Genomic DNA, 27,917 nt, shown 5'->3' with positions numbered 1-27,917 from the left:
TGATCTTACCTGACAAAATCTGTTCAGCTACCAGAGCAGCCATTTCAAAATACAAATCTGGTCTCACCATATCCACTTGAACATAACTCATATTTGCCAAGTGGTTTCTCAGATAAAGTCCAGCCTCGGCAGCCAACAAAGCCTTCCATGACCAGATCTTGCCTGCCTCTTGTCTCCCACCTCCTTCCACCAATTTCTTCTGGGTGACTCCAAAGTGTTTGTCGTCCTCTGTAGACACCATTTACATGGTTCATGTTCCCTCTGCCCAGCACACCTCTCTTCTCCTGTTCAGCTCTGCTCAGGCCTTAGCCCTTGCAGGCAGTCATCTTCAGCTCCTAGGCAAGCTCAGGTGCCCCTCAGTTATAGTCCCAACACAGCCAGGAAGTAGCCTTTTCCATATTCTTTCAAAATACCCCCTTTCATCTGTTTCCCTGTTTGCAAGTGATGTAAATATTAGGTGACTATCTTTATCATCTTGCATCCCCAATGCCTGGCATTCAATATATGCTTTGGGGACAAAATTACCACATTTTTAAAAATTTTGTTAAATGTCTGAAAATTCACCAATTAGATCTATTTAGGGGCATCAGATATTCTTAGCACAACGTAAAGTCTACCCTCCCTATTAGGTTTCATAGTTTAAAATGAATCAATTTGATTAGAGCTAATCAAGCTTTCACTTTAAAACCTCACCGGTATGGGTCATTAAGAGAATGGATTTGGAAGGACAGTAGGTGTACTAGTTAAAGAATTCAATCCGTAAAGTAATAGAGTTAGTTTTCAAGGTAAAATTCTGACTCTTCTTTTCAGAAGCTGGGTGACTCTGGCAAATTACCTAGCCTCACTAAGCCTGTTTCCTCTCCTATAAAATGGGAATTGTTTTATGTCCCTCACAGTGCTGTGTTAAAGACTAAATCACACGGGAAATATAAGTGCCTCTCATGTGCCTGTGTGGCACATATAAATATTCAATCCCAGGCAGCTGTCCTTGTTTTTCTCATTAATAAGGGCAGGTCTGGGAGGATGCCATGTGGGGAAGCACACTGGGTAAGGCAGAGAGAGAGAAGATTTCAACCTTGAAGGTTTGTCTATGGCAAGTTCAGTTCCAAGCAGTTTGTCTGGTCTCTGCCATGTTCACAAAGTGGTATGCAACTTGGGAATCTTGGTATGGGTATTTCTCACTCACTGTTATATACCCCATTTCTCATCTCTACCCAACATCTCACCTTTTCACTGCAGAAAGAACAGAGTAATTCAGAAGAAAAGCTAGGCATTGGACTTTCCTGCTGGTGCAATGGATAGGAATCTGCCTGCCAATGCAGGGTTTGCTCCCTGGTCAGGGAAGATTCCACATGCCATGGAGCAATGAAGTCCATGCGGCAAACTTCTGAGTCCACGCTCTAGAGCCTTCGAGCTGCCACTACTGAGCCTGTGTGCTGCAACTACTGAAGCATTCATGCCTAGAGCCTGTGTTGTGCAACAAGAGCAGACACTACAATGAGAAGCTCATGCACCACGACCAAGAGTAACCTTCATTCACTGCAACTAGAGAAAGCCTGTGCGCAGCAAGGAAGACCCAGTTCAACCTTCCCACCGCTGGAAAAAACAAAACAAAACAAAACAGGCTGATGCTGAAGCTGAAGCTCCAATACTTGGCCACCTGATGTGAAGAGCCAACTCATTGGAAAAGACCCTGTTGCTGGGAAAGTTTGAGGGCAGGTGGAGAAGGGGATGACAGAGGATGGGACGGTTGGAAGGCATGACTGACTCAACAGACAGGAGTTTGAGCAAACTCTGGGAGATATTGAAGGATGGGGAAGTCTAGCCTGCTACAGTCCATGGGGTCACAAAGAGTCGGACACGGCTTAGCAACTGAACAATGAACAACAGGCTTCGCCTCTCATTAGTGGGTGCTGTATAGTTCACCAAGCTCCTTCACATCCATGATAATATCTGGACTTCAACACATGTTGGCATTTTTATCCCCATTTTGCAGATGATGAAACTAAGGTTCAGAGAAATTTAAGTGACCAACTGCAAGTCACAGAACTAAGAGGTAGCTGAATTAGGATTCACAATCTAGCCCTTCAGAGGTCAAGTCTAGTGTCTTTTTGAACAGGTGTTAAATGGTGATCAGGCAAAAAGGGGCAGAGAAAAAGGGGGGTGAAATAATTGGGAAAGGAGGCAGAGTCATAAGATAAGAAAGAATTGCCAGGCAGGGACAGAATCACCAAGGCTGCGGTCCCTCCTAAGCAGCAGTGTGCATCTGTGCTAAGTCACTGAGTTGCGTTCGACTCTTTGTGACCCCATGGACTGTAGCCCACCAGGCTCCTTTGTCCATGGGGATTCTCCAGGCAAGAATACTGGAGTGGGTTGCATGCCCTCCTCCTGGAGATCTTCCTGACCCAGGGATTGAACTCGAGCCTCTTACCTCTCTTGCATTGGCAAGTGAGTTCTTTACCACCAGTACCACCTGGGGAGCCCCCTAAAGCAGCAGAGGAAGGATATATATGTATTTGGGCCATGCCAGCTTAATAAGCCAGTGAAAAAAAAAAAAAAGAAAAAAAAAAAAAGAAGCCAGTGAAAAAGGACAATATGCAATATGATGAGTCTTGAGAACAAGATGGCCGAGGAGTAGGTGGACATGGAGTACATCTCTCTCCACGGATACATCAAGAATACACCTTCAGACACAGAAGTGCATGCAGAACATCAGCTGAGAGCGCACAGGCGTACCTGACCAGCAGAAAAGAAGATACAGAACCAGGCAAAACTTGGTAGGATGAAGGAACTAGGGGGGAAAATAGGAATGTTAGTAGGACTGGACCTACCCTCAGCGGGTGGGGTAACTGAAGCATGGGTCTGATCCCCACATCAGGGCAACTGTCTGAGTCAGAGGAGAAACGTCTAAGGCTGAGAGTGAAACAGCTAATCTGTGGCAGCCTAAATGGAATGAGAATCAGACAGTCCTTGTTGCAGGCATGTATACCCTGAACAGGGAGGCTGGTCCCTGGAAGGCACAGTGGCTGGGAGCTGGAGTTTAGGGATTGTGGAGCAATCCCAGGGTGAGGGCTGCTCTTGACTGTGGAGAGACAGACCGAGGGGATGTGAGGGAGGAGATAGTGGTGGGAAATGCCTGTGGAGGAAAGCTAGGCAGCCATGGAAGCAAGGTGATACTGCTGAGTCACGCATAGAGGGTGGGGCCATCACCATAGCCTCTCTCTCCTGGCGGAACAATAGAGAGGCTGGCCCATCAAATGCCTGACGCACTGTACTACGGAGTAGGACCCCAGCCAGTGGGGCCCCTCTATGTGCCTGATGTGCCAAATAACAGAGAAGGGCCCCAGGCAAAGGAGCCCTCTAAGTGCCTAAACAGGCAGAGCTGCAGAGAAAGACTGGCCAAAGAAGTCTTTTGATCGCCAGCTACAAGAGCCTCGAAAAAAGACTAAGATAGGGCTGTAACTCCTGGGGCAGAGGCAGTCCATGTCCCGGCACACTTTATGCCACGAGGATACCCACAAGGCAAGCAGCCACGCCACTTTCACGCTCAACTCTCATGGGGGCAGAGCTGCCACAGGCAAAACAAAATATTGTCTATGTGCACAAGGTCACTTCAGTCATGTCCAACTCTTTGCGACTTTGTGGACTGTGGCCGGCCAGGCTTCTCTGTCAGGGATTTCTCCAATACTGAAGAGTATTGGCCAATATTGGCTGCCATATTCTTCTAGAGTGCTATATTTCCTGCTGCCCTAGCCGCCAACTCCCCTGAGTATCGCTAATTCCCCTGGTGCTACCAGAACCCCTGCGACCCAAGCAGCTGCACCACCTCCACAGCTGGCCCTCATGGGGCAAACCCAAGTCCTCCAGGGCACCCTCAGGAGCAATCCCCAGTGGAAGGCCCACACGCAGAGGTGGAAATAAAACCACAGTTGAAACCCAGGGGCAGTGTGGCTAAGGGAGCTGACTCAAAACCGTCCCACCAGCTGTACAAACTGCAGATTAAGCCCACACGATCAACTAAGCAGACTCTGTGTCTATGGAATATATAAAAGGCCATTGAGAGCTCTCCCAAAAGAAAGCGCACTAGCCCTGATAGCTGTGGACATTGAAGGCAAGAACACACAGGAGTAGGACCAGATTAGACTCTGAGCTGCCCCCACAGCAGGTCCAGAGATCAGCACAGTGTTGGAGGGCATCCTAGGGAGGTGAGGTAGACTGATTCCCACTGAGGGAAAGGACTCTGACAGCAGAGACTCAAGAAAAACATTTATTTTTCTTAGGTTTTGACTTGCTCTGTAGATTCTTTTGGATGTTTTTTTCTTTTTCTCTTTTCCTTTTTTCCCCCCAACTGTTGTAGTTGTTGATTTTATTGGTACTATGAAATCTAACTAAGCTTTTGAGCCTTTTTTTTCCTTTCTTTCTTTTTTCTGTCACATTTTTTATTGTTATAAACCTCTGTCTCTACATTGGGCTTTTGCAGTTCTGTGGAGTTTTCCTTTTTTTTTCCCCCCTCTTTTTTTAATCTTAGCTTTAAATTTTTAAACCTATTATTATTTTTCTACATTTCCTATTGTTCTTTTCCCCTTGCAGTTAGTCTTTAATGTATATAAATCTTCTTTATCTACCTCTATTTAACTTTGCATATCTATTCTTTCTTTTCTTTCCTCTCAACATATTTGTTAGTTTTATTTTCATTGCTTTATTCCCCAATTGGCACCTTGATTTAGTTTTGTCTTCCAGTTTGTGCTTTAGTTAGTTAGTTTTGTTCTTAACCGGTATATATAATTTTTGGTTTCCTTTGTTCTTTGGGTCAATGTATTTATTGTACTTTACTTTTTTGGACTGTTTTGATTTTGTTATGGGTGTATATGTATATGTGTATATTCAGTTACACTTTTTATTGTTGTTATAAACCTCTGCCTCTGTGTTGGGCTTTTGCAGTTCTGTGGTTTTCCTTTTTTTTTTTTTTTCTTCTTTACTCTTTCTTTAATTTAAATTTTAAATTTTAAATCTATTGTTATTTTTTCTACATTTATTCCTGTTTGCCTTTCTTACTGTTCTTTCCCCCTTGCAGTTAACCTTTAATGTATATAAATCTTCTTTGTCTTCCTCTATTTAACTTCGCCTATCTATTCTTTCTTTTCTTCCTTTCCTTTCCTCTCAGCATATTTGTTAGTTTTATTTTCATTGCTTTATTCCCCAATTGGCACCTTGTTTTAGTTTTGTTTTCCAGTTTGTGCTCTAGCTAGTTTTGTTCTTAACTGCTAGATATAATTTTTGGTTTCCTTTGTTTGCCAGGTACTTTATTTTTGTTGGACTGTTTTGATTTTCCTAATGGCTGTATATGTGTATGTGTATGTGTATGTGTATGTGTATGTGTATATGTGTATATTCAGTCACACTTTTTATTGTTGTTATAAACCTCTGCCTCTACATTGAGCTTTTGCAGTTCTGTGGAATTTTTTTCTTCTTCCTTTTTTTCCCCCTTTTCTCTTTTTTATAATTTTAAGTTTTAATTTTTTAAAACTTATTATATTTTTTCTACATCTGTTCCTTTGTTTGCCTTTCCTACTGTTTTTTCCCCCTTGCAGTTAATCTTTAATGTATATAAATCTTCTTCATCTACCTCTATTTAACATTGCATATGTATTCTTTCCTTCTTTTCTTTCTTCCCTTTCCTCTCAACATATTTGTTAGTTTTGTTTTTGTTGCTTTATCCTCCTCTTGGAAACTTGCTTTATTTTTGTTTTACAGTTTGTGCTTTAGTTAGTTTTGTTCTTAACTGGTAAATATAATTTCTGATTTCCTTTGCTGGTTCAATCTACTGTACTTTATTTTAGTTGGACTGTTTTGACTTTGTTTATGGGTGTATATGTATATGTGTATAGTCCATTATTTTAATTATTATTTGCCTGACTTTGTAACTGCCATTTGTCTGGGGTTCATCTTTGGTTTCTTGTTTTTGGGTATTTGTTTTAATCTCACTTAATGCCATAACAAACCACTTGTGGAATTTTCATTCCTAACCAGAGATCATGCCTTGAGCCTTTGGAGTGGGAACACTGACTCCAAGACCCTAGACTACCAAAGAACCAACCCTCAGTTCAGTTCAGTCACTCAGTTGTGTCTGACTCTTTGCGACCCCATGAACCACAGCACACCAGGCCTCCCTGTCCATCACCAACTCCCGGAGTCCACCCAAATCCACGTCCATTGAGTTGGTGATGCCATCCAACCTTCTCATCCTCTGCCGTCCCCTTCTCCTCCTGCCCTCAATCTTTTCCAGCATCAGGGTCTTTTCAAATGAGTCAGCTCTTCACATCAGGTGGCCAAAGTATTGGAGTTTCAGCTTCAACATCAGTCCTTCCAATGAACACCCAGGATTTCCTTTAGGATGGACTGGTTGGATCTCCTTGCAGTCCAAGGGACTCTCAAGAGTCTTCTTTAACACCACAGTTCAAAAGCATCAATTCTTCTGTGCTCAGCTTTCTTTATAGTCCAACTTTCACATCCATACATGACCACTGGAAAAACCATAGCCTTGACTAGATAGGGAGTATCAAATAGAACTCACAGTAAGAAAACAACTTGAATACAAGACCTAGTATCACCCAACCACCAGTAGCACCCTGTGCAGGACGCCTCATCTAAACAACAAAACCAAAATACAAACCCAATCATCAGCAGACAGGATTACCACCTCACTCAATCTTGCCCATCAGAGGAAAAACAAACAAACAAACAAACAAAAAACTCAGCACAAATCTCACCCTATAAGAAGTGTACACAAACTACTGGACCAACCTTAGAGGGGCAGAAACCAGAAGAAAGAAAGAATTCAACCTTGAAGTTTGGGAAAAGGAGATCTCAAACACAATAAGTTTAAAAAAAAAAGTATAATGAAAAGGCAGAGAAATACTACACAAATGAAGGAACAAATTAGAAACATAGAAGTCCAAATAAATGAAGAAGAAATAGGCCAACTACCTGAAAAAGAATTCAGAATAATGATAGTAAAGATGATCAAAAATCTTGAAAACAAAATGGAGAAAATGCAAGAATCAATTAACAAAGACCTAGAAGAATTAAAGAATAAACATACAGAGACAAACAACACAATTACTGAAATTAAAAATACTCTAGAAGGACTCAATAGCAGAATATCTGAAGCAGAAGAACAAATCAGTGAGCTGAAAGATAAAATGGTGGAAATAACTTCTGAAGAGCAGAATAAAGTAAGAATGAAAAGAGCTGAGGACAGTCTCAGAGACCTCCGGGACCATATTAAATGCACCAACATTCAAATTATAGGGGTCCCAGGAGAAGAAGAGAAAAAGAAAGAGTATGAGAAATTTTTTGAAGAGATTATAGTTGAAAATTTCCCCAACATGGAAAAGGAAATAGCCAATGAAGTCCAAGAGGCACAAAGAGTCCCATACGGAATAAACCCAAGGAGAAACATGCCAAGACACATACTAATCAAACTAACGAAGACTAAACACAAAGAATATTAAAAGCAGCAAGGGAGAAGCAACAAGTAACATACATGGGAAATCCCATATGCTTAACAGCTGATCTTTCAGCAGAAACTCTGCAGGCCAGAAAGGAATGGCAGGATATATTTAAAGTGCAGAACAGGAAAAATCTACAACCAAGATTACTGTAACCTGCAAGGATCTCATTTAAAATTGATGGAGAAATAAAGAGCTTTTCAGACAAGCAAAAGTTAAGAGAATTCAGTACCACCAAACCAGCTCTACAACAAATGTTAAAGGGACTTGAACAGTCAAAAAATACAAGAGAAGGAAAAAAAACTACAAAATCAATCCCAAACAATTAAGAAAATGGCAATAGGAATATACATATCAATAATTACTTTAAATACAAATGGATTAAATTCTTCAACCAAAAGACACAGACTGGCTGAATGGATACAAAAGCAAGACCCATATATATGCTGTCTACAAGAAACCCACTTCAGACCTAAAGACACATATAGACGGAAAATGAGAGGGTGGAAAAATACATTCCATGTAAATGGGAAGCAAAAGAATGCTGGAGTAGCAATCCTCGTATCAGAAAAAACAGACCTTAAAATAAAGATTACAAGAGATAAGGAAGGACACTACATAATGATCAAGGGATCAATCCAAGAGGAAGACGAACAATTGTAAATATCTATGCACCCAACATAGAAGCACCTCTATACATACGACAAACACTAACAGACATAAAAGGAGAAACTGACAGTAACACAATAATAGTAGGAGACTTTAACACTCCACTCACACCAATGGACAGATCATCAAAACAGAAAATTATTAAGGAAACACAAGTGTTAAATGATACGTTAGATGAGATGGATCTCATTGATATCTTCAGGACATTTCATCCAAATGCAGAATACACCTCCTTCTTAAGTGCACATGGAACATTTTCCAGGACAGACCACATCTTGGGTCACAAATCAAATCTCAGTAAATTTAAGAAAATTGAAATCATATATAGCATCTTCTCTGCCCACAATGCTATGAGACTAGATATCAATACAAGAAAAAAGAAAAAAAAACTGTAAGAAACACAAACACATGAAGATAAAACAATATGTTTCTAAATAACCAACAGGTACTGAAGAAATAAAAAAATTTCTAGGAACAAATGACAATGAAAACAAGACAGCTCAAAACTTTTGGAATGCAGCAAAAGCAGTTCTAAGAGGGAAGTTTATAGCAATACAATCCTACCTAAAGAAACAAGAAAAACATCGAACAGACAACCTAACTTTACACCTAAAACAACTGGAAAAAGAAAACAAACAAAAAAAGACCCCCCAAAATTAGTAGAAAGAAAGAAATTATAAAGATCTGAGCAGAAATAAATGAAAAAGAAATGAAAGAAACAATAGTAAAGATTAATAATACTAAAAGCTGGTTCTTTGAGAAGATAAACAAAATTGACAAAGCTTTAGCCAGACTCATCAAGGAAAAAAGAGAGAAGAATCAAATCAACAAAATTAGAAATGAAAAAGGAGAGGTTACAACAGACAATGCAGAAATACAAAGGATTATAAGAGACTATTATGAACAACTATGTGGCAATATAATGGATAACCTGGAAGAAATAGGCAGATTCTTAGAAAAGTTCAATCTTCCAAGCCTGAACCAGGAAGAAATAGAAATTATGAACAGCCCAATTACAAGCACTGAAGTTGAAGCTGTGATCAAAAATCTCCCCCAAAAAACCAAAAGCCCAGGACCACATGGCTTCATAGGAGAATTCTATCAAACATTTAGACATGAGCTAATGCCTATCCTTCTAAAACTCTTTAAAAAAATTGCAGAAGAAGGCACACTTCCAAACTCATTCTACAAGGCCACCATCACCCTGATACCAAAACCAGACAAAGACAATACAAAAAAAGAAAACTACAGGCCAATATCACTGATGAACATAGATGCAAAAATCCTCAACAAAATTTTAGCAGACAGAATTCAGCAACACATCAAAAAGCTCATACACCATGATCAAGTTGGGTTTATTCCAGGAATGCAAGGATTCTTCAATATATGCAAATCAATGTGTGATACACCATATTAACAAATTGAAAGATAAAAACCATATGATAATCTCAATAGATGCAGAAAAAGCCTTTGACAAAATTCAGTACCCATTTATAATTAAAACTCTTCAAAAAATGAGCATAGAAGGAATCTACCTCAACATAATAATGGCCATATATGATAAGCCTACAGCAAACATTATTTTCAATGGTGAAAAACTGAAAGCATTCCCTAAGATCAGGAATAAGACAAGGGTGCTCAGTTTCCCTGCTATTATTCAACATAGTTCTGGAAGTCCTAGCTACAGCAATCAGAGAAGAAAAAGAAATAAAAGGAATCCAGACTGGAAAAGAAAAAGTAAAGCTCTCACTGTTTGCAGATGACAAGATACTGTACATAGAACACCTGAAAGATAGTATCAGAAAATTACTAGAGCTAATCAGTGAATTAAGCAAAGTTTCAGGATACAAAATCAATACACAGAAATCACTTGCATTTCTACTTGTTAGTATAGCATTTATACTTGTTAGTATAAACAATGAAAAATTAGAAAGAGAAATTAAGGAATCAATCCCATTCACCACTGCAACAAAAAGAATTAAATACCTAGGAATAAACTTACCTAAGGAGACAAAGGTAAGGGGCTTCCCTCATAGCTCAGTTGGTAAATCATTCGCCTGCAATGCAGGAGACCGAGGTTCAATTACTGGGTCAGGAAGATCCCCTGGAGAAGAAAATGGCAGCCCACTCCAGTATTCTTGCCTGGAGAATCCCATGGACAAAGGAGCTTGGCAGGTTATAGTCCATGGAATCGCAAGAGTCAGACACGACTTAGTGACTAAACCACCACCACCACCAAGGAGACAAAAGAACTGTACACAGAAAATTATAAAACACTAATGAAAAAAATCAAAGCCGACATAAACAAATGGAGAGAGACTCCATTTTCCTGGGTAGGAAGAATCAATATTGTGAAAATGACTATACTACCAAAAGCAATCTACAGATTCAATGCAATCCCTATCAAATTATCAACGGCATTTTTCACAGAACTAGAACAAAAACTTTCACAATTCATATGGAAACACAAAAGACCCCAAATAGTCAAAGCAGTCTTAAGAAAGAAGAATGGAGCTAAAGGAATCAACCTTCCTGACTTCAGATCATACTACAAAGCTACAGTCATCAAGACAGTATGGTACTGGCACAGAAACAGAAATATAGACCAATGGAACAAGATTAAAAGCCCAGAAATAAACCCATGCACTGATGGGTACCTTATATTTGACAAAGGAGGCAAGAATATATAATGGGGCAAAAATAGCATCTTCAATAAATGTTGCTGGGAAAACTGGATAGCTCTATGTAAAAGAATGAAATTAGAACACTTCCTAACACCATACACAAAGATAAATTCAAAATGGATTAAAGACCTAAATGTAAGACCAGAAACTATAAAACTCTTAGAGGAAAACTTCAGCAGAACACTCGATGACATAAATCAAAGCAAGAGCCTCTATGACCCACCTCCTAGAGTAATGGAAATAAAAACAAAAGTAAACAAGTGGGACCTAATTAAACTTAAAAGCTTCTGGACAGCAAAGGAAAGTAGAAGCAAGATGAAAAGACAGCCCTCAATGGGAGAAAATAATAGCAAATGAAACTACTGACAAAGGATTAATTTCCAAAGTATACAAGCAGCTCATACAACTCAATACCAGAAAAACAAACAACCCAATCAAAAAGTGGGAAAAAGACCTAAACAGACATTTCTCCAAAGAAGATATACAGATGGCTAACAAACACATGAAAAGATGCTCAACAGTGCTCATTATTAGAGAAATACAAATCACAACTACAATGAGATATCACCTCACACAGGTCAGAATGACCATCATCAAAAAGTCTACAAACAATAAATGCTGGAGAGAAGGTGTGGAGAAAAGGGAACGCTCTTGCACTGTTGGTGGAAATGTAAATTGATACAGCCACTATGGAAGATGAGGAGATTCCTTTAAAAACTAGGAATAAAAGCACCATGTGACCCAGAAATCCCACTCCTAAGAATATACCCTGAGGAAACCAAAACTACATTGCAGCACTATTTACAATAGCTAGAACATGGAAGCAACCTAGATGTTCATTGACACATGAATGGATAAAGAAGTTGTGGTACATATACACAATGGAATATTACTCAGCCATAAAAAGGCATGCATTTGAGTCAGTTCTAATGAGATGGATGAACCTAGAACCTATTATACAGAGTGAAGTAAGTCAGAAAGAGAAAGATAAATATCATATTCTAATGCATATATAGAGAATCTAGAAAAATAGTACTGAAGAATTTATTTACAGAGCAGCAATGGAGAAACAGACATGGAGAATAAACTTGTGGACATGGGGAGAGGGGAGGAGAGGGTGAGATGTATGGAAAGAGTAAAATGGAAACTTACATTACCATGTAAAATAGATAGCCAACAGGAATTTGCTGTATGGCTAAGAAACTCAAACAGGGGCTCTGTATCAACAACATAGAGGGGTGAGATGGGAAGGAAGTTCGGGGGGAGGGGATATGTGTATACCTATGGCTTATTCAGGTTAAGATTTGACAGAAAACAACAAAACTCTGCAAAGCAATTATCCTTCAATAAAAAAATACGTTTTAAAAAAAGAAAAGTAAGGAAGCAAATTAAAATATATATATATATATATAAAGAAATATGACACAATTATGGATTTATTTTTTTTTTTTGGCAAGGAAAAGGATTATCTGGAAATTTTTGCAGAAACCATTTTACAGATAAAAAAATCTAGTCCCAGGGAGACACCTGACCAGCCTTTGGTCTCATACCATTAATGGGAGAGCCAGTCTGAAGGCCAGCCAGGACTTACTGTTACGGCTGTGTTAAAATATTGAAATGTTCCTTTCTGTTTTTAAACAGTTTTTATTAGGGTATAATTCACATATCATAAAGGTCACCCAGAATAATTATTCAATAATTTCCAGTAAATTTATACAATTGAGCAACTATCACCATAATGCAGTTTTAGAACATTTCTGTCACCGTCAAAAGAAAACACTGAAATACTTTCATGTTGTTAGTCACCAAGTCATGTCTGACTCTTTGTAACCTCATGGACTGTAACCCACCAGGCTCCTTTGTTCATGGAATTCTTCAGGCAAGAATACTGGAATGGATTGCCATGTCCTTCTTCAGGGGATCTTCCCACCCAGGGGTTGAACCCAAGTCTCCTGTGGCACCTGCATTGGCAGATGGATTCTTTACCACTAAGCCATCAGGGAAGCCCATGAAATACTTCTATAGCAGTTGGTTAATAGCCACTGCCCTCAGACCCCCGAAAGAATCTCCTTCTATGGTCTTGGAATCCCCCCACACCTCACTATGATCCAATTACAGATACCTGGCCCCCAGGGCAGGGAGCATCCACACCCTAGCTTCAGCACTGAGCAGTTTCTGTTATGCGTGGTTAGTACCTGTGCCGCATCTATTGTTAAATAAGTTGAGTTATCCCCTCTGAGAAGGATCAGGGCAAGTGGTCATCTTTTCTGGTTCCTGATCCAGAGCTCTGCACACAGCAATCTGCTTTTGAGAAAGACTAGAAAATAAACAAGTGAACGAAAAGCAAACAAGTGCTATGTGACATCATGTAGACATGAAAGTTAGACGAGTTTTGAAAAGGGCAAAGGGTATCCATTGCCTCTTCAGTAAAAGCGTTCTTACCTTGAGGTTGCCAAACCTCTGCCAATGGATGTATTTCTGGGGGGGGGGTCAGGTAACCTCTAAACTACAAATTTTATGAGTATGAATATTTTCCTGTCAAGTGGGTCCATAGTTTTCATTCGGTTATTTATTTATTTTTAGCTGTCCTGGGTCCTCATTGCTGAGCAAGCTTTTCTCTAGTCGCAGCAAGCGGGGGCTACTCTCAAGTTGTAGTGTGTGGGCTTCTCATTGCAGTGACTTCTCTTGTTGTGGAGCATGGGCTCTAGGGTGTGCGGGCTTCGGGAGCTGTGGCTGGAGGGCTCAGTAGCTGAGGTTCTTAGACTCAAGAGCACAGGCTCAGAAGTTTCAGGGCACGGGCTTAGTTGCTCTGAAGCAAGTGGATCTTCCTGGACCAGGGATGGAACGCATGTCTCCTCATTAACACGTGGATTCTTTATCACTGAGCTGCCAGGGAAGCCCTTCACTTGGCTTTTAAAGCGCCCCCTGTCCCCCTCAAAAGGATAACTTTCTAAGAGGTCTAGGGGAGAAGCAAGGAAGAAAGGTGCTTGAGGTCTGCACATCTGGGTAAAAAAATTCTTGACAGAAAGGCTTGGGGGAAGGGGAGAAAGTGAAAACAAAGTTCTCCTGAGAGTCAGTCTTATTTACAAACCAGGCATTATATAAATCAATTGTTTCTGACATGTAGAATAGGTCACACATACAAACCATCTGGTATTTTGTTAATTTTCTTTGTCTCTTCTTAGGAGATCCACATGAAATGACTAGTTTAGATTCAAAATTATAAAAGAAAAGACACTTTTTTAGATATGCTTTTCCTTTTTGGCTGCACTGTGCAGGATGTGGGATCTTAGCTCCCCAACCAGGGATCGAACCTGAGTCCCCTACATTGGGAGCCCAGAGTCTTAACCACTGGACAGGGAAGCCCCCAAATATGCTTTTAAAAGTATCACTCTAAATTGTGGATTTGGAATTTTTGATACTTTTTGAAATCCCTTTTATAGCTCAATTGCCTTATATTAGCATTTTTAAATCTAGAGTTCAATTCTTCCCTGGTGGTTCAGACAGTAAGGAATCTGCCTGCAATGCAGGAGACCAGGGTTCGATCCCTGGGTCAGGAAGATCCCCTGCAGAAGGGAATGGCAACCCACTCCTATATTCTTGCCTGGAGAATCCCGTGGACAGAGTTGCCTGGTGGGCTATAGTCCACAGGGTTGCAAAGAGTTGGACACAACTGAGTGACTTTCATTTTAAAATTGTTAACTAAAGCACCCCAGTATTTCTACATAAATTACAATGACACCAAGTTCCTTCCTCATTTTACAATTTATAAAAGTCATTTTTTAAACTCCAGATAGTATGTCATTTCCATTGCATTTTATCTTAAACATAGTATTTTAGACAAATCATTGAAAATTTATATTTCCTCTGATAGGTGCCTGGAATTTGAAATCTGGAGAGATCATGAAGATTATATAGTCTGACTTGCTCATTTTATTGATAAGGAAATAAACCCAGGGGTGTTAAAAGCCTTGACCAAGCTTGCCAATGACAAAGCTTGGACAAGAATACAAGCCTTGGATTCCTGGCTTGGTGCCTTTCCCAACAACCAATAAACAAGGTGCTGGTTGTTAAACTGCCTCTGTTTCTCTGGTGAGATCACCCAGTGGGAGACTAAGAATAAACCACTCTGGAGAGACACAGACTCAAGTAAGGACAAGTTGACTCTGCCTCTTTACACCCCAACAAGCATTTTCTCATAGGACTGCTCCTAACTCACCAATCTACTGAATCTCTAGAATTCAAACATTCATAAATCATGTGACATTATCAATATTGCAGGATTTGCCCACTGTTCCCTCTCTGGATCCCTCAACTAATTCGTCAGTTTGTTTTCCCATATTTCTTTCCCTTTTCTGCCAGGAAGTCCAGATGCTTTTAGTCTTCTGTGTTAGAGACCGTTTCTTTTCCTTGGCAGGGAAGACCTCAGGTACATATACAGCTTGTGTCTCTTCTGGTTTTTTTCTTCCAGGAAGGTGGAAGTGGGGGTAGTTTGTGAGATGAAGGAGAATGAACTCCGTGAACCTGATGGTCATTTCTTTCTTTTTTTAATGTACAGGTCTTCAATACACAGTTTTATGAGTTTAAAAAATTTTTTATTTATTATTTATTTGGCTGTGACCAGTCTTAGTTGCAATGTGCTGGCTTCTCTCTGTGGTGCTTGGGCTCAACAGTTACCCCTTGACACGTGGGATCTTAGTTCCCTAGGCAGGGATCAAACCGCATCACCTGCATTGGAAGGCAGATTCTTAACCACTAGACAACCAGGGAACTTCCCTGATGGTCATTTCTAATTGCTGTGGAAATTTAAAAATGAACATCATTATCAAATCTAACACAGTAATTATTCCTTACTATTATATAATACCTATTTTATGTAAATTTCTCCAGTTGTCTCCCAAATACCTTTTATAGTGGTTTGTTTGAATCAGGATCCAAACAAGATTAACCTACTGCATTTGTTTAATATGTCTCATGTCTCTTTTATTGAAAATGATGCTATTAAAAAGATACTTTAAGGGTAAGGGAAGCTTTATTGTTGCTGAACCGTTTTCTGAAGAGACTGTACCAATCTTGTTTAGAGTTTATGAGAGCTCCATTTCCTTTCCTACTTTTGAAATTGTCGGGCATTTTATCTTTTGCCTATCTGATAGCAAGCCCCACTCTGTAAAGAAATGAGATGTGTAAAAAAAACAAAATAGAACAAAAACTGAAGAAATGAGATGTGAGTCTGGTCCTCAAACGTTGTATAATCGTTTTAGATATAAACATTTCATGTTTCCTGGAGATAATGATATGTTCCCACTCCATCTGATAGTCACTGTTTTAGCTCCTGAGTACATCAGGATCTTTTATGTACCAATGAAAGAATAAAGAAGATAGTGAGGTAATTATGTCCTATTTAATATTTCCTGGAAAGATATGACTGGTACTGACTTGTCCCTCCTGTGACCATCTTAACACATATAAACCCCAAGGGGCCAGATGTTGATTTTACTGTGAGGAGTGTTAAGACTCCTGTAATTCCTTTTCTTCCTTATTAGTATTTGTCATGGCAAGGTGTTGATTCTGATGATGTCATAATGCTTTGTTTGTGGGGTTATTTAAAGTCACTTACACCTTAGGAAGAATCAGCTTTTAAAGCGAACTGTAGGTGGTTACATTTGATCTTCTGAGATCATAGGGCTAAAGATCTCCAGAAGAAAATATATCTGGAAAAGCTCTCTTTCATGATATGAGATTTACTCAGCTGAAATGTAGGCAACACAACTGGGCTGACATCTAATATGTCCCTGGGTCATCCTTGGTTGCCAAGAGCCTCCAAACATTCCTCAAGGACATGGTCATTTTGTATAACAAAGGGAAAACCAGTCCATTTCTGGGAATCAGGTGGAAGTTTGAGAGAAGAAAAGTATATCAATATAAATTCCTCTTCAGTGATGAAGAATAGGGTGTTTAACATTATACCATAGAATAATTAGTGTATTTTAAGGATCTTTCCCCCTTTTTGAACACATTTTACATTAGAGAATTTCACAGAGAACACTGTGATCTAAAGAGTGGTGTGATCTAAAGTGTGATCTATGTTGCTCTTATATTTAAATCTTATATATATTTCTAAAAAGAACTTCAAGTTAACGACAGTTTAAGGTTTCATTCTGGTAAAGTAAAAGCTTTCTACTCAATGTATCAGCCACCTACATGGAGAAAAAAAAAGAACAGGAAGTGCAAACCTTTGGCTTCCATTTTCCTGTTATAAATCAATAACATCTTCAGTTCTGGAACAGCTTTTAAATGCATGGCTTCTTATAAACGTTAGGAGAACTAGTGCATTCCCAGAACAAATTATGTTATTCAGCTCTCCCTACTCAAATACATGCCTGCGTCAAATGCCCACCATGAAACAGGCTTCAGAGGAGTCTAGATGTGATACAAGGAACAAGTGTATATTGTAACATGACACTGGTACATTAAAAACAATTTCACGTCGAGGGGCAAATCGCTATAACCAAATGTCAATGCCATTACAACTTAACTATTAGTGACACACGGGAAGTTTCAAACTGAGGGTCTAGGGTTAAGGGGAGAAATTGTACACCAAAGAAAAACTTCAAAATGTTCTCTTCCCTCAGGCAAGTTTCGGCACTACAAACTTTCTTTTCATTTAAAATATCGAAGTGCTGTTCTGCCCTCAATTCTTATCCCATTGTAGAAGGAAATCTGTGTCTCTCTCTTCCCCAAATTAGGAATATGAGAAGCCTTCCGGGTCCGTAAAGAGCAGAAAACAGCCCGGCAGGAAGTTTCATCTTGCCCAAAGCTGTGAAAGTGGGCATGGTGGTGTAGAAAGAGAATACGAAAGGTAAACTCTGTAAATCTTAACACCTGTGGTTGGGAAAACAAACAAAAACCTCACGGGCCTGGACATCATCAGGATCTCGGAATATAGACAGAAAAAAACAACAACCGTGGTTCGGGTCAGAACCCGAGCAGCGTTTCCTAAGTGATCAGGGTAGCCAGTGGGTTCGTGGTGGAGGCCGGAGAGGTCTACGCGACCGAAGGTAGGGACAGCGCCATTCACTGCGCCCTCGCTTGCCCCTCCCCCGCCCGGGCGCGTAGCCCGCCAGCCAATCCCCTGGCGCCATCCCCTTCCCATCGGAGGCCCCGCCCCCGGCGCCCGGGATGCTGGGCCCCCGCGGCGTGACGCGAGCACGGCAGCTCCGCCCCCTGCGTCTCTGGCCTCGCCGGCCTTGGGGGGATGGTTCCATCATGGCGTCAATGCAGGTAAGAGGAGTTTGCAGCATCTGGGCGGGCTCCGTTGCCGCGGGGAGGATGAGAGCCTTTCCTCCGGGGGTGTGTCTGGGACTCTGGGGCACCTGGGCGGGCTCCGGAGCGGCCCCGGCCACCGTTCCTTCCCACCTTCAGGGCGTTGGGGAGGGGTGAGAGGCGGCGAGAAGAAGGGGGGGTCTCGGTCGGTCGAAGCGGACACCAGCCGGCCGGGAAGTTGGGGGATAAAGAAGGCTAAAGGGGAGGAAGGGGCGAAGTTTGATGTTGGCTCCGCGGCGTTGGTCTCGAATCACCTCCGGCTCACACGGACGACTGTCGCCTGCCTGCCTGCCTGCCTCTGGGCCCAGGGATGCCTTTTCCACCGCGGTCCCCGGCTGGGCGGAAACAGCTGCTCTCGCCGTAGTCGCCGGGGCAGGGGCGGCCCTGAGAGGGGCTGAGTGTGGGGAGCCGAAAAGGCGTTCCAGGAGAAGGCGTTTCGCGGCCTCGACTCAGGCCTCCCACGCCCGGCCTCCCTGGCTGTTCGGTCCCTCGACTCTCCTTTTGACTCTCAGTCCTTTGCCCCAGGGGTACCTTCCTCTATCAGCCTTCGCACTCTCAACGAACAGAAGTCCCACAGCTCATTTTCTCACTCGCCGAAGCTATCCTCAGCCCCTCAGAATCATTTGCCGTCTAACAGGCTATCTCCCCGAAGGACGGATCACCAGCCCCCTATACCTCCCGGGATAGCTCACCCTCCAATCTTTTTATTTCCTACAGTGCCCCACCCTTGCGGTCGCGGTTAGGCTACAGCCCTTTGCCCTTCTTCCCCAGACCTTAGTGGCACCTTAGTTTGGTAAGAGGCGTTTGTTAACCCATGTTATAGCTACCTGACTTGGCAACGCGTGGTTTTCTGGTTTTCCAACTTAATAGACTCTTTTCTTTTTCCAAATCCGAAGAGTTTTTTTTTTATTTTAACAGACAAAGATGGCATCCATAATTGCAGTTTTGTAGAGATGAACTCTGCATTATCTATAGCTTGCATTTAATTTATAGATGAAGACTAGCTCTGTCAAAACATAGGAAGAGAAGGCAGAACTCCCCTTTGAAGTATCAGCTGAGCGCTTTTTAGTTTTAACAGCATCTTAAAGAGACCACGTTTTTCTTAGAAGGATTTTATATGCTTTTGTTTCTAGAAGGATAATCAAGTTTCCTTATCCCCCTGCCGATTTTTTCTCTTTTTAGGCGAGAAAAGTGCTTTTCTTTTAGCTCCTTTCTGCATTTTCTTCCTCTTTTGTGCACGTATTTGCTTCGCATTTACTTCTGTGCTTTTGTGTTATCTGTCCCCTTTGAGCCTGTTCTCCGTACAAGACTCTTTCTACCTTTGCTTCTCCCTCTGGACTTTACTGCAGAATAGGAAAAAAAACAAAATTGTATATAACATTCCTAGTTGAAGAGATGTCATGAAACTGTCCAGAGAAAAAACAAAAACAATTTCAGGAAACATTATACTTTACCGTAATCTCCCCAGAGACGTTGGAGAGGTTTCGTCATTTGAGGCCAAAAAAGGAACTGTAGAACGCGAGTTGAACAGTAGATCGGCTATGTGACCAATTTAAGATTATTTGTGTTAAGATTAAAACCATTCTTCTTAAGAATAAAAAGATTAAAATCCACAGTACTAGTGATGATATTTGGCAGAGGAATATAGGGATAACTGATATGCTGATTAAAATTAGACCTTCAGTGTCTGGAAAAAGCAGATTTCAAAACTGAGTCAGTACAAAACTTAATGTTGATAGTCTGGAATTTTACACGGCGACTTAAGCAATAGACACAATACTTGCCAGTGTAATACTACATTTTTCTATGTCCCAAGTACCTCTATCTTTTTACCCTTTATTCCTTTATGTCTTCTGATTAGAGGAATGGAAAACTGATGTTTTCCATTTTAATTAAAACTAAATTTTTCCTTTTATTTGTATTTTAGAAGTACCTGATACAGATTCTCTGGTAGTATCTTTTTATTTTTTAAGTTTTTTATTGAAGCATAGTTGATTTACAATATTTTGTTTCAGGTGTTCATCATAATGATTCACAACTTTTAAAGATTATACTCCATTTATAGTTATTAGTAAATATTTGCTATATTCCCTGTTCTGTACAATATATCCTTGTAGCTTATTCATTTTATACATAATAGTTTGTACTTTAGCTTGTACCTGTTAACCTTGTCTCCCTATTTCTCTCCTCTCCCTTTCCCTCTCCAATGGTAACCACTAATCATATCTGTGAGTCTATTTCTTTTTTGTTATATTCACTAGTTTTACTTTTTAGATTTGATATGTAAATGATATTCTACAGTGTTTCTTTCTCTGGTTTATTTCACTGAACATTATACCCTCCACGTGCATCCATGTTGTTGCAAATGGCAAAGTTTCACTCTTTTATGGCTGAGGAATACTGCATCGTGTGTGTGCATGCGCACATGCGCATGCATGCATCAACATCTTATTTATCCATTCATTGGTTGATGGACACTTAAGTAGCTTCCCTGTCCTGACAATTATAAATAGTGCTGCTGTGAACATTTGGCTGCATGTATCTTTTCAAATTAGTGTTTTCGTTTTCTTATACATACCCAGTAGTGGATCATATAGTACTTCTAATTTACATCTTTTTGGGGACCCTTCATACTGTTTATCATAATGCCTGTACCAATTTACATTCCCACCAACAGTGTGCAAGGGTTCCCTCTTTTATGTGCTCTCCTGATAGTATTTGAAAAATATTTTAATAGAGATTAACCAAGCTTTTTGAAACACAGCACTTCTCTGTGTGGTTATTCTGTGTCTTTGCACAAAATTTTTTCCTGACCGTCTTAATAGCAAAGTTTAACTCTTCAAGACAAATAAATTATACATAAAACAGCAACTAAGTTATATTTGTTCATTTACACATCATTTATTTTTTGAGGGCCCTTTATGTCGGATATTCATCTAGGTGCTGGGGATAGAGCAATGAACAAAAGCAGACAAGGTTTCTGCCTTTGTGGATGTAATAGTCTGGTTAGGAGTGATGGGTAAGAACGAAATATTTAAGTTAATTGCTATTATGTTAAATGGCTATAGTGCTATAGAGAAAACTTGTGGAAGGAGGTTGCTAAATGTTTTTTGAATTTTAGTTAGAGTCCTTAGGAAAAAGTAAGCTGTACATGAATGCTGCTTTAACCATGTCGTTACCTAAAACGTTTTCAGTAGATTTCTTCATCTTACCCACACCAGGGTATTACTGCTGCTGAAGAGGTTACTTAACCTGTAAGAGGAACTGTGTTTTAAAAGTATGCATATTATGCAAATGAATGAGACTTACCTGTATTGATAAAGATGGAAAAAATTAGCCATGAGGATCATCAGGATAGCAAGTAAGGGTGGACTTTCAGGTTTTTTTTTTTTGGAGAGTATGTTGTTGTTTTGTCTTTTTAAAAAAATTTTTATTGAAATATAGTTGATTTACAATGTCATGTTAATTTCAGGTGTGTGGCACAGTGATTCAGTTATACATATCTATATGTAGATAGATATAAAGGGCTTCCCATGTGCCTCAGTGGTAAAGAATCCATCTGCCAATGCAGGAAACACAGGTTTGATCCCTGGGTCGGGATAGTACCCTGGAGAAGGAAATGGCAATCCACTCCAGTATTCTTGCCTGGAGAATCCATTGAACGGAGGAGCCTGGCGAACTACAGTCCATGGTTGCAAAGAGCTGGACACAACTGAGTGGACAGGACTGAGTGCACCTGCACATAATGACTAAACAACAACAACAACAGCATAAGATATACAGTTATATCTGTTGTTTTTCAGATTCTTTTTGGATATCTTAAAGCTGACATTGTAACTACTGTAGTATACTCTATTGGTGCCTTGAAACCTGTTTTTACATTGTAACACACATAGAAAATAATTTTTGAATTGCACACCAGGGTGGATGAGATTGTTGGAGGCTGGAAGCACCTGGCTGGGCAGCTCACAGCGAAACATTGGGAATGAGGATCAGTGTTCTGGTATATCCATAATGCTGGGGAAGCTTCTGTTCCATAGTTTTGCTAGAGTTGTTCTTCAACATATAATTCAAAATTGTGGTTTTCAGATTTCTGTGAACCCTTTGAGATTTTTTTTCCTATTTTTGCTTTTTTTTCTTTCATTTTTTTCCCCTACTGTTTCTTCCTAGAACAGACACAAATCACCAAGTAAGATATGGTTAGATTCTATTTTAAGAAACCATTTGTTCTTCAACATACGATTCAAGATTGTGATTTTCAGATTTCTTTGAGCCCTTTGAGATGTTTTTTTCCTCTTTTTGCTTTTTTTTTTCTTTCATTTTTTCCCTACTGTTTCTTCCTAGAACAGACACAAATCACCAAGTAAGATATGGTTAGATTCTGTTTCAAGAAACCATTCTTAGAGAATGGTGGGCTCATGATGGTACTTCAACTTTACAGGAATTGAATAAATAGATTTACATTAATTCTGATGATTCTAGAAATCTTAAATTATCAAGTGGAAAGTTGGTCATACCAGTTGTTTAGATTAGCATTTTAGGGACTTAGATTATTTGGTAAGACTTTCTTAGAACGTTATTAGAGTGAATCTTTTATGTGATTCAAAACATTTCTTAAAAGTGGAGCAATATTAGGGCATTCTGTTTTCAACTAAACCATAAATTTGCATTTTTTGTGTATGTTTCTTTTTTCATTTTGTTCTTAATCTCTTTTTTCTTCCCCATGGGCTCATTTCATATTATGAAATGATTAATTAATTTTGCCTCCTGGATATATTTTCTGATTTTAGATTTTAGCTGTTTCATTCAGACTTCTTTATGTTGGAAGATTTTTAGTATACCTGGTATACTTTTCTAATTTGACCACCTAGATTTATTAATTTTAGTTAATAAGCAGCCTTTACTTTATGTCTTAAGATCTTAGAAAGTCAGTGTATAGTAGTTGATACTTTAGCAGTGATATACTTGAGAGAAATGATCAGTTGAATTACTCTTGTGGCTTTTCTTCATTTTCTTCTTTCTTATTTGGGTATTATACTGACTGTTGATTTGGTTAGATGGAGGGAGATTGATTGTGAATATGTGCTTATTTTTAGATGACTTAGAAGCAATAAATTATTTTGGGGTATTCACAACTTTGCATTGTTGTTTACTCAAATAGTTGGTTCTAGCCATTGAGAGAGAGAGTGTGGGTTCTTGAAAGTGAAAGTGTTAGTTGCTCAGTCTTGTCCAGCTCTTTGTGACCCCATGGACTGTAGCTCACCAGGCTCCTCTGTCCATGGAATTCTCCAGGCAGGAATACTGGAGTGGGTTGCCATTTCCTTCTCCAGGGGAACTTCCCGACCTAAGGATCAAACCTGGGTCTCCTGCATTACAGTCAGATTCTTTACCATCTGAGCCACCAGGGAAGCCCCAGGGAAGTGATTGAGAGATAAGAGTATGAGTTCTTTCTGACATTATTATTATAGTCATATTACTTGACAGTTAGATTCCATATGACTATTTTTGTTGATATCATCATGAAGGGTTACAGCTTAATCAAAAGTGAGAAAACTGATTGTCATCCCAGATCCTGAGGCTTACTAAATACTGGAGGCTTGTGGAGTGTACCTAGAATTATAGTACCTAAGAAGGTTGGCTAGATACTCTGGCCGGGAATGGGGCCAACACAGAGCTGTTGGAGTAAGTGCTGAAGGAAAAGGGAAACAGCAAAGAGTAGAATTGAAGATGTTCTGTGTCAGTGATAAACATAAGTAGAAAAAAAAAAAAAAGAAAAAAAAAAAAGAAGTAGATAGTAGACTTCACCAAACAAAAGCATAAAGCTGGGGTGATTATCTTTTCTTTGTGTGTGTGTGTGTGTGTGTATGTGTATGTGTGTGTGTAATAAAGTTTAATAAAGAGTACCCCCCTGCTAGTCTTTAGCTCTGTGTTCATCAGAAGGTGGCAGAAAGAGTACCTGATTGTCTTAATTCTCACAGCAGTCATTGTGGTATTTTTCTTTTTGCTTTTAATCAATTGTTGCTTTACAAGATGCCTTCTATTTTTGTCGTAAAAGTGTTGGTTTGGATCTCTTATTTTAACTTTTTAGGTCTCTTCTACTTCGTTGGCCCATAGATTTGATAAGAACAACAACAACAAAAAAAAGTCCTCTCTCATTGTCCCTTAAATGTGCACATAGTGATTACTGTGAGTGCTTGTCCATCACTTGACACAGCAAATTCTGCGTTAGTTCTATTTTAGAGAAATCTAATAAACAGTTTTCTTAATAGAAAGGTTGAGTACCTATGAAGAAACAATTTAAAATTCATTTTTATATTACATGTGTATTCCCCTCAAAGTTGGCTTATTTTCTTGATTTATATGTGCCATAACTTTAGTGTTTTTCAAAGTATTTACATTCTCTCTGGATTCTTACTCCAGCCTTGTAAAACGGGAAGTCAAATCCCATTTCAGTCTAATAAAAAGAGTGATTTTTGATACATAATCACTTATTTGAGAAGTGACTTACCCAAAATTGTATTGCAACTGAGTAGTGAAGCTGATGCTGTTAAGATGTAGGTAATGAACATACTAACAAGTTTGATCTTGTAGTGAAATCATGGGGATATTTATTTAACTCTTCATTCAATAATTTACCATTCTCTAAAATATTTTATAGCTTCTACAGCTAAGAAACTGAGAGGAAACTGTTCCTTATATTTTAAAATATAAAGTTACTTTATGTAGCAAAATTTTTACAAAGGTTCTTTATGCATGTACTTGATCATTGAATAAAACTATAATGGCAGATCTTTAGTGTTCAAAGATAATCTTTATTCTTAAGGAGAGTTTTTAGAAGGATGATCTGGCATTTTTCTTTTTCTTTTTTAAAAATATTTTTTCTTATGATGAGAACTCATTTTACTTTTGGCCGTGCTGGGTCTCCCTTGCTATATGGGCTTTTCTCTAGTTTCAGAGAATGCGGGCTACTCTAGTTGCAGAGTGCAGGCTTCTCTTGCAGTGGCTTCTCTTACTGCTGAGCAGGGGCTCTAAGGACGGTGGGCTTCAGTAGTTGCAGTTTCCTGGCTCTAGGTCACAGGCTCATTAGTTGTGGCAGAAGGGCTTAGTTGCTCTGCAGCATGTGTGGCACGTGGGATCTTCCTAGATAAAGGATCGAACCTGTGTTTCCTGCACTGGCAGGTGCATTCTTTACCACTGAGCCACCAGGGAAGCCCTGGCATTTTTTCTGAAAATGCACTTCTACATAGTATTTATCTAGGTTGAGCCTTTGTTTAGATGACTTTTGTTGCAACTTTATATCATTATCTGCTTCACTATTTTATCTGCGTAATACTTATTCATGTTTGTCAGGTGTTTTTAAAATGTCTCTGTTTGATAGCCTTTATTTGTGAATGCTGTTTTTGGAGTACCAGCAAATGGTGCATGCCTTTGAGTTATTTTTTTTTCTGAGAAAAATTGTATTCTCATTCAGTTGCTTTTATAAAACTTCATTAGGAAAAAGCGCCCAGGATCTGGAGTCGAAAGACCTGGATTCAGGCTCTCTTTCACTGCTTAACAGCTGTGTTGCACAAAAAACCGTGTGTAATGTAGTGATTAAGACAAAGTAGATGAGCAGAGAGGTAAGCATTTATGAAACTCCTCTATTTACCTTCCCAAACCTTTTTATAGTATTCTCCGTGTGGTGCTTGGCAGAACTTGATTCTTCCAGTTGTTCAGTTAGAAACCTTGGTTTCATCCCACTCCACAGTCAAACCATCAGCAGATTCTGTTGAGCTCTACCTTCAAAATAAATTCAGAATCCAGCCATCTACTCTTCTGCATCATTGTGTGTGTGCGTGCTAAGTCGCTTCTGTTGTGTCCAACTCTTTGAGACCCTATGGACTGTAGCCTGCCAGGTTTCTCTGTCCATGGGATTCTCCAAGCATGAACACGAATGGGTTGCCATGCCCTCCTCCAGGGGGTCTTCGCAGCCCAGAGATCGAACTCATGTTTCTTATGTCTCCTGCATTGGCAGGCAGGTTCTGTACCGCTGGAGTCACCTGCATCATTACCTGATGTAAATCATCGTCATCTGTCATTTACATTGTATCAACAGCTTCCTAACTGGTTTCCCTGCTTCTGCACTTGTTCCTTTACATTCTTTCCTCAACCCATCATTTAGATTCTTTCAAAACAAAAGTCAAATGTTACTTCACTCACATCCCTCCTGTGGCTTCCCTATTTTATTGAAAATACAAGCTAAAATTCCTGTTAGTGACCTAGAAGGCCTAACATTATCTGTCTCGTTCAGCACCCTCCACCCCACCCTCTTCACTTCTCTGCAGCTATGTGGGCCTCCCTTTTGTCCTTGCCCTGTTATTTCCTCTTCTTGGAGTGCTCTTCTCCACGTATCTGATGGCTCACTTCCTTTTTTGTCTGAGATCTTTGTTCAGATGTAGTTTTCTGAGAGAAGCCTTGTTTGACCACCCAGTACCAGGTAGTACTCACGTCCCTGGCATTTGCAGTGCCCCTTGACCTGCTGCATTTGATCTTTATATGCCTGGCATATTGTTAATCAGTATACTGTTTCTGCTGGACATACCCCAGTGCCTGGCATTTAGTAGACCTTCAGTAACTGTCGGTGGAATAAGCACAGGTTTGAATTCAGATAAACTTTGTTTGAATTCTAGCTTTGCCACTTAAAATCTGTGTAACCTTTTTTAAAAAAACCCATCATAAGGGGTAAAATTACAAATCACTTCATGTCATAGATCTTTGGAATTGTTTGTGAGTTATATCTTATAATTCTGTAGGCCTCTTATTTGTGTAAACTACCTCTGTCAGATAATCACTTTAAAAAAATTTTGATTCCTGGTCCTTTGTTGCCTACCAACAAAGGCCACCAAAAAAGCAAATTTCCTTTATATGAAGTCTCTCCTTGTGTTTACACACCACAGGAAGCAGAGAAGAAGTATGATTTCTAATTAGCATGTATTCTTTGCCAGTCCTCTTCAAAGTTTGAGAGTTAGCCAAGTAAAATTTTGAGCCTTTTACATCAGTTTTAAATGGCAAGTTCAGCTTTTTCCTTTTTTTTTTTAATTGAAATACAATTCATGTATCATAAAACTTAACCTTTTTTTAAAGTATAAAAGTCAGTGACTTTTAAAATATATTCACACCCATGGTCACTAAAAGAATATATTCACAAACTCACCCCTAAAAGAAACCCCTTAGCCATTATCAGTCACTTTGTTCCCAGTGTATCATGTTACCTGGTCCCCTTCTTCTCCTACCCCCACCCTTGGAAATCACTAATTTGTTTTCTATCCTTAAAAGATTTGCCTTTTTGGGGCATTTCATATAAATGGAGTCATGCAATATGTGGCCTTTGGGACTGGCCTGTACCACTCAGCATAATGTTTTTGAGATTCATCCATATTGTAGCTTGTGTATCAGTACTTTGTTCATTTTTAGGCTGAGTAATAGTCCATTTTATGGTTATACCACAGCTTGTTTATCCACCAGTTAATTGACATTTGGTTTGTTTCCTGTTCCTGTCAGTTAATTGACTATTTGTATTATTCCTACTTTTTGAATAATGCTGCTATGGGTATTTATAAACATGTTTTTGTGTGGACATGTTTTATTTGTGTTAGGTGTATACCTAGGAGTGGAATTGCTGAGTCATTTGGTAACTCTTTTCTTTTTTTATTTTTCTTATTTGGTAACTCTTATGTTTAATGTTCTAAGA

General features: G+C 39.5%; 1 protein-coding gene across 2 annotated transcripts in view; it reads left to right on the top strand.

The window, feature by feature from the left end:
* The first annotated feature begins 18,041 nt into the window (after nucleotides 1-18,041).
* UBE2W (ubiquitin conjugating enzyme E2 W) overlaps nucleotides 18,042-27,917 on the top strand; it is a 66,733-nt gene continuing 56,857 nt past the window's right edge. Inside the window, exon 1 of one of the 2 annotated variants that reach the window (XM_043879336.1) lies at nucleotides 18,042-18,145. In XM_043879336.1, the coding sequence (XP_043735271.1) occupies nucleotides 18,044-18,145 (102 nt within the window). In that variant the 5' untranslated portion in view covers nucleotides 18,042-18,043. The remainder of the gene's footprint in view (nucleotides 18,146-27,917) is intronic. The other variant, XM_043879335.1, reaches the window with a different exon arrangement.

This window comes from Cervus elaphus, chromosome 21 (genome assembly GCF_910594005.1).
Source record: "Cervus elaphus chromosome 21, mCerEla1.1, whole genome shotgun sequence".
Taxonomy (NCBI): domain Eukaryota; kingdom Metazoa; phylum Chordata; class Mammalia; order Artiodactyla; family Cervidae; genus Cervus; species Cervus elaphus.
This window is presented reverse-complemented; position numbering and strand designations above follow the sequence as displayed.